The sequence below is a fragment of the Tupaia chinensis genome, unplaced genomic scaffold (assembly GCF_000334495.1).
Source record: "Tupaia chinensis unplaced genomic scaffold, TupChi_1.0 Scaffold000369_1, whole genome shotgun sequence".
NCBI classification, from domain to species: domain Eukaryota; kingdom Metazoa; phylum Chordata; class Mammalia; order Scandentia; family Tupaiidae; genus Tupaia; species Tupaia belangeri.
The window spans coordinates 2191759-2199399 of NW_006159866.1; the positions used below are offsets into that span (position 1 = coordinate 2191759).

Here is a 7641-nt window from a genome sequence, read left to right on the forward strand (position 1 = left end):
GTCAGCAGAGGCGGGTGCAGGGTGACAGGCCCAGACAACCCTGCAGGACGCAATCCTGGAGCCAGAGGGCCCTCCGAGATCATCCTGAGTGAGGACCGTCGACCACGGCCAGTGCACACGCCACAGGCAGATCCCCGAATAGGAACGGGCCTGGCTCCAAGTCTCACCGCGAGTTCGTAGCCAAGCTGAGCCCAGAACCTGGCCCCGATGCTTTCCCACGGTGCGCTGAGCCGAACAGAAGGGCAGGATTTAGCCGGAGAGAGGGAAGGAGGATGTTTTGTTTCAACCCAGACACAGACAGATTCCAAGCCTCCCCCAGACGAGGAGGCCGAGGGCCTTCGGTCCTGGCAGACAGGAGTCTGGCCGCCTGCTGTGCAGACATACTCTCAGGGAGCTAATCCCCGCTGCTGGCACCCCTTGCCTCTGGCCTCAGAGCCCAGACCATAGAGTGCCAGCAAAATGCCCTTGGGGTCAGCGGGGAGGGGAGCAGCCCGGGCCAGCCCTCCTGTTCCTCCCCCTGCCCCAAATGTGCACTCCTCCTTCCTGTCCCTTTATCTCTTCCCACAAGGCCTGTCTTAGTTGGGAATTTGGGGTCAACAAATGAATTGTAAGCAGGCAGTCTGCACCAAACCCAGGCTCCCTGAGCGCACGAGGCAGGCCGTGACCCTGAAGCCCTGAGGTAAGAGTTGGGCACTTCTACCCAGCTCAGGGTGTTGCGTTAGAGCTCTTACATGGTCAGGATGCCTCTAAGGAGGGCAATCAGGGCAGACTTCCTGGAGGGAGGGGGCTTGTGTTGAGCCCAGGGACTGGGTATGCTATGGAGTTCTGAAGGGTTAACCAAACAGCAAACAGCATGGGCAAAAATATGGATTAGGGAAAAGAATTCGGTCTGTTTGGAAAATAGACTCAGAATTGGCAACCCAGGTCACACGGGGAGTGGAAGGCAGATGGGACAGAGGAGGCGGCTCTGACGGGGGCTCAAGCCTGTTCCAGGCCCTCACCGGGACATGGCACACGTTGGCTGGAAGCCAGCACTCCGTGTACGGCAGGGAAGACATGTTGGGAGCTCCCGAGCAGGTCGTTTGTCCGTGGCCCTCCAGAGAGTTGTCCTCTGAGGCAGTCGTCAGGGACCCTCCAAAGGTCACTGCTGGGCCCGACGTCACCCTAGAAAGACTGTTGGCAGCTGGGCCACAGAGTGGAGACCAGCAAGGAGGGGCGGCCAGACCCTGGGGGGTCAGGGGAGCGAGCAGGGACTGTACCTCCCCACAGCAGGGGGCAGAAGAGGATCTTCGGGCCAAGGGGGCTGGGAGGACTGTGGTCGGGGCGGAGGTCGGGGTCCTGGCACGGCTCACTCTGGGTTTCGGCCAACCTGGCATGGTCTCCCTGCCCCCGCAGCACAGCCTACGCCCCGGAGGCCACCGACTACGACGTGCGGGTGCTGCTGCGGTTCCCCCAGCGTGTGAAGAACCAGGGCACGGCAGACTTCCTCCCCAACCGGCCACGCCACACCTGGGAATGGCACAGCTGCCACCAGTGAGTGCCGTGGGGCCGGGCACGAGTGTCGGGGGGCCTTGGCCAGAGCGGGGCTGGGAGAGGGCGCGAGCAGGACCAGGCTCGGGAGGGTCCGCCGTGTCTGGAGCCCAGGCCTCCACCGCGGCCAGGGCAGGCGAGCCCAGAGAGGACGTGGGGAGTCCTGGGAGCTGCTCTCCTGGGTGGCCTGGCCTGGTGGGACTCGGAGGACAGAAGAGCCAGATGATTAGGAGGCTGTGTCCCAGCTGGGTCCCCCAGCCCATTTCCCTGCCCCCACCCCAGACATTACCACAGCATGGACGAATTCAGCCACTACGACCTCCTGGACGCAGCCACAGGCAAGAAGGTGGCCGAGGGCCACAAGGCCAGCTTCTGCCTGGAGGATAGCACCTGTGACTTCGGCAACCTCAAGCGCTACGCGTGCACCTCGCACACGCAGGTGGGGCCAAGGGGCTGGGCAGGGCCGGAGCGCAGCCAGCCCGGGCCGTCGGAGAGGGAGGTAGAGGGCCAGCCGAGGGTGGTGGGTGCCAGGGCCCTGGGTCAGAGCCTGGTCCTCTGGCCACCACCTCCAGCCCAGGCCTGTTGGCTGGATGGAGACAGGAACCTCGCAGCCAAGTCCGGGTGGCTTGGTGTCCCACGTCCATCCTTCCGTTCAGTCCATCTGCCCAGGTCCCTCCTCCCATCTGTCCTCACACCCTCAAACCGTCCGTCCTTCCCACCTGTCTCTCTCTCTACGTGTGTCCACCTGTCTCTCCTGTGCACGCCTCCCAAGTGCCTCTGACTGTCTCTGTCATCTCCCCATCCCTCCACCCGGGGCCCCAAGGAAGGTGGACCCACTCCCTGAGCAGCCAGCCTGGGTGGGGCAAGGGAGGAGCACAGAGCAAGCCCCAGGAGGAGGCCGGGGGCCCTGAGGGTTGAGCTTCCGCAGCCTCCTCCTGTCCTGCGCCTCCTTAGGGCCTGAGCCCCGGCTGCTACGACACCTACAACGCGGACATTGACTGCCAGTGGATCGACATAACCGATGTGCAGCCTGGGAACTACATCCTCAAGGTGGGCAGCCTGGTGGAGGCGCCAGCTGGAGGGCACCCAAGGCTTGGGGCCAGGCAGACACAGCCTCTCGCTCCATAAAGACCCCGAGGGGCCTCGGCCCCAGCTCTGGTGATGCCAGACAGGCTCTGGCTCTGGGCTCCCTTCCTTTGATTTGCTTTTGCTTTTATTTTTCGATGGCCAGAGGGCATGTTTACTCACCAGAGAGAGAGATAAAGAGACTAAAGGGACAGAGCCAGCTGATGTGATGATGGGGTGGCTGGATCCTATGTGGCCGACTGCAATTTGAGTCCTGGATCCACTGGCTTGGGAAACATACGAGGCACATGTGTATGTGTGCCCACAGTTCCAACAGGAAGGAGAGATGAAGGGACTGCGGCAGGCCATCCCCCGGCGGCAGGCCGTCCCCGGCAGCTTTCTCGCTGTCCCTGTCTCCCTCACACATGTCCTATTGCAAAGACAGAAAACAAAGCACCCCCGGCGGGGTGTGTCCACACCACAGTCCCTTCCCATCCCGTCGGGATTTCGGGCACACACACATGCGCACCCAGCGTGTTTAGCCACGCCTCCAGAGCAGTCTTGAACTACAGCCAGGCTGCCCGTCTGATGAGGCTGAGCAGAATGTTTCCTCGGATGACCGGCGCGCTCTCTCCTCCCCGACTCTGTCAGTGCATCTCGGTCTCCCGCGGTCTGTCTCCATCTCCCTGCCTGCCTCTCCCCCATCCTCTGGTGACCAGGTGAAGAGCAGCCCCTGCTAGAGCCCACTGCCCGTGTCCCGCAGGTGCACGTGAACCCCAAGTACATCGTGATGGAGTCCGACTTCACCAACAATGTGGTCCGGTGCAGCATCCACTACACCGGCCGCTATGTCTCCACCACAAACTGCAAGATCGTCCAGTAAGCCCGCCCCGGCCGCTGCTGCACCTCCCTCTGCCTGGTCCTTTCCTGCCACCCGGAAGACCGAGGACACCTGACAGCGAGCACAGCCTGGCCTGGGCCAGCCCCACCCAAGCACTCACGGGGCTCGGGCTGCAGGGTGCTATTCGGGGCGTGGTGGCGCGGCTCCCTGGGGTTTCCCAGTGCAGGCCACGCAGAGGCAGAGTCGTCTGGCCCAGCGCGTGGGCACGGCAGTCCTGCTTCTGTGCCTGCCTGGCCTGTGATGTCGGGCCCGTCGCCTCCCCTCCCATGGCACCAGGTGCTCCCCCGGGCCCTACAAGGGTTTATGCCCACGTGTGCACAGTCCCGACGCCTGTCTTCACCAGTCCCGGATCAGAAGTGACTGTGGGTGGGGTGTGCTGTCCTCAGGCCCGGTTCCCTCTGTGGAGCAAGCAAACACAGTCTGGGCACATGCTGTGGGCAGAGTCCCCAGCTGCCCTGGCACAGCCTGGCCAGCCTCAGTCTCCTGACTCCCCACATGAAGTGTCATGCAGGACACCCGCTTCCATGCTCACACGGAGCCCCTCCCCATGCCACGTGAGGGAAACGTGCTCGAGTAGAACAGAGCAGCTCCTCTGGTCCTTAAAGAGCAGTCCTCGTGCTATAAGCTCCCGCACAGACTCCAAAGCGCAGGGCAGATCTTTCCCAAAGTGCATGCTTACTAACGGAGGCAGGGGTGGGAGGCTAAGCCAGGGACCAGGGGCACTGACCATAGGCCATAGTCGGGCTCAGTCAGAGTCAGCCCTTTGCCCTGGCTGCTACTGCTGACCCAGCCGTGCACAACCCTCCCCCACCGTGATAGTGGCAGTGGGGACACGGCCTCCACCGCAGGACAGAGATCAGGTCACTCAGCGAGAGCTGGACGGGAAGTACCCAGGAAACAGGGCATGTTGGAAAGCCCACCCCCTGCCCAGCCCTGGTAGCTCAGCTCTTGCAGGCTGTGTGTCCAGCACCTCCCTGCTCCTAGGGCCTGTTTCCAGCAGGGCCCAGGGCCAACAGATGGCGTAATGGTTACGTCACTGGACTCCCACGTAGTCGACCGCATTTCGAGTCCTAGACCCGGCGGCTTGAAACACACCGGGCACGTGTCTGTGCCCCCAAAGTCCTAAGAGGGGAATGGAGAAGGGATTGCAGTGTGGCCATTTCCCCCCGGGGTGGGGGGTGATTTCTCACTTTCTATCTCTCCGCCTAGCGCATGTACTCATAGCAAAAATCTCTCTTTTAAAAAAAAGGGAGAGAAAATTCAGGGGCTGGCCAGGCCACAGAGGCTTCCTAGGAAGTAGCTAGGGAAGAAGGAGGCAGGGAGGAGGGACACACAGGTAGGAGGACGCTGCGGGTAGGGTGGCGAGAGCCTGCAGCCCCCGCCCCGCCTGCTGCTGGCGAGGGAGGGCCGCCAAGCAGCACCTCAGGGCCTGGCCGCACCCTAAGCATGGAGGCCGGCAGCAGGCAGAGAAGCAGCTCCAGCCCTCAGCTCCCCCAGTGCCTGCAGGCAGAGGGAGGCCATGGCCCTTCCTTCCGAGAGCTCTTTACATAAGTGCCTGGGAAGGCCCGGTCTCCGCCTCCTTAGTGTGCCGCCATTGTGACCCTGACCGCAGGCAGGCGGCTGGGCCAGTGCGCTCAGGAAGCCAGACGGAGCATTCCCAGCGGGGCCACGGGACTGACGCCTGTGGGTTCCCATCGTGTTTCTGAAAAGGAAAAGGGCGGCTTTTTTAAAAAAGGACAGAGTTAGGAAAAACACCAAGGAAAGCACTTCCAGACGGTAGCGGCTCCCCCGATGGCTTAGAAAACGGGCTCAGGGCATGGAGGGGGACGCCGAGGCTGTGGCGGGGAGGAGGGGGCTGAGAACACCCCCTCTGGAGCTGGGGCCCTTCCTTGGAGCCCAATTCTTGAGGGAAATGGAGGCCCGAGCTGGGGAGGCTGCAAGGCCTCCGTGTAGCCGCCATTGACCTGTGTCTTTTGCTCTGTAGGTCCTGATCTCAAGAGGGACAGATGCCACCCGTGCCCTCCAGAGCAGGCCCGCTGCCCAGACAGCCTGCCCCCAAGGCCAGCCCCCAGCCACAGGCCAGGGCGGCTGAACGCCAGGCACCCTCCCTGCCGGCCTCAGGGAGCGAACGTGGACCGAAACCACAGGGATTCCGGATGCCGGCCCGTTTTGTACTTAGCTTCTCTCTGCAGTGTTCGTGGGCTGTTGGTTTTGTTTTCACGTTGGGGCCGTACCACAGAGCAGACTGCTCAGGTCCGGGCTGAATAAAACAAGGGTTTTCTACTCTGCGGTTTGTATGTGGCCTGCCGGCCAGGCTTGGCCCCGCTGGGCGGGCTCAGGGCCATTCTCCATTTCATCCTTTCCCGGCAGCGCATGCAAAGGGAGGGTAGAGGACACGCTGAGACAGCAGTGCCCTCGAGGGTGGCAGGCCGTCCAGAAGCTCCATGGAGCTTAGCCGAGGCTAAGGACGCTGCCTGGGAAGGGACCCTGTCACTGTGGGTGAGGTGCAGCAGGGGGGCTGGGACGGGCGGCCGCAGGCCTCTTGACCCCTCCCTGCTCAGCCTGCACCCCACGTTTCCACCTGCCGGCCAGGGACCTGCCCCCGGCTCTGGCATGCTGTCACTCCTGCCACCAGCCATGTCGTCCCTCACAGCTGAGTGACTGCTGCGTGCCAGGTGGGCGCTGGGCCCACACAGAGAATCCTACCCCACTCTCAGGAGCTCACAGGCCCCGGGATCCCAGTGCCCCTGCCCGGGAGACAGCACTGGGGGGTCAGGGAACCTTCCTGGGGCTCCTGTCAGGAAGGAGGGGAGAGGAGAGTTCTTGGCAGAGGGGACGGTCTCCCAGCGAAGGTAGTGCTGTGGCCTGGGGGTGGGGAGGCCACGCTGCAGCCCTCACCTGCCTGACTGCGCCATCTCCGGGGTCCAGACGCCAGGCCAGGCCAGGCCAGGGAGGAGCAGGAGGACGCAGCCTCCATCCCGAGGGAGTGAAGTGCTGAGGAAGGGGAGGGACTCGGGCCAGCACCGGGCTCTGGCTTCCAGGGCCAGCTCTCCTGCTCACTGGCTGGGACGCCAGGCAAGTCATGCGGCACCTCGGGCCTCAGTTTCCCCATCCCTAAAACGGGAACAAGCCCAGGCCTGGCTCAGTGACACGGAGACGTGGAGAGCCAGGGAAATGCTGAGTCTCGGGGGGGTCCTGCAGATGGCCAAGGACCCCAGCCACTGGGCACCCAGAGACTCTCTAAGGCAGATGCCCCATGCTAGCCTCACCTGCAGCAACCAGGGCTGATGGGGTGGTGCTATGCTGCATTTCCAGAAGGGAGCCCTGGAGCTTCCCACTAACCCGGGAAATGGGGACCACCCGGTCCCCTCCCTTCTACCATCACCAGCCAGGCCCTGCCAGGGTCCACCTCTGCTGGCTGTGTCTGGGGCCTGGCAGGAGCCTGAGGGGGTGCAGTGGTCTAAGGTCACCGCGCTCCTGCTCCCCTGCGTGCTCATTCTAGCCCACCCCCCCTCTCCTCATCAGACGTCCCCAGGAGTGGGCAGGAGAAGGGTCGCTCAGCTCCACACTGTTGAGAGACCCTAGCAGGCAGTATCGAGTCCCCATTCCCAGGGCAGAAAATGGGCTTGGATAAGCACAGGTCACCACGGTGGGCATGCCATGGAACCCCTGTCCCTGAGCCCGGCCAGGCCGAGCGTGTGCGGTGCTCTGAGGAGCGGGTCTGTACCTCCTGCAGAGCTCATGTGGGTCAGGCCCAGAAATCTGGGAGGGAGGAGGGGGACAGGTGGCTTTTCCAAAAAGCAGCGCAGGACAGGCTGGGGAGTTCACTGGCCTGGGAGCTCCCAGACAGGTCTGATAACTATGGAATGGAAGGGGCTGGTCCCCACTGGCGGGTGGCAAGGGGTGGCTCAGGGGTCCCACGGGCTCCATAGTGACGGTAGTTCCCACTTCCCCGGCCTGTTCCTTCCAAGCAAGGCTGCAACACCCCAGCCCTCCAGCCTGGGCAGGGGGACCTGCTTCCCAGCTGCACCAGCCACCTCATCCCTTTCATGGTCCAGGCCCCGGGATGGACACACCCAGCCTGAGCCCCTGCTGGTCACCACAGGGATGGCCTTGCCCATCGGCTGCCCCGGCCACACACCAGC

General features: G+C 63.3%; 1 protein-coding gene across 1 annotated transcript in view; it reads left to right on the forward strand.

Moving 5' to 3' along the window:
- The window catches only part of LOXL1 (lysyl oxidase like 1), a 20621-nt gene extending 14841 nt beyond the window's left edge, over nt 1-5780 (forward strand). The window contains exons 4-8 of the mRNA XM_027773778.1: nt 1396-1533; nt 1813-1969; nt 2485-2580; nt 3359-3474; nt 5481-5780. Of these exons, the coding sequence (XP_027629579.1) occupies nt 1396-1533; nt 1813-1969; nt 2485-2580; nt 3359-3474; nt 5481-5487 (514 nt within the window). The 3' untranslated portion in view covers nt 5488-5780. The remainder of the gene's footprint in view (nt 1-1395; nt 1534-1812; nt 1970-2484; nt 2581-3358; nt 3475-5480) is intronic.
- Nucleotides 5781-7641: the final 1861 nt, after the last annotated feature.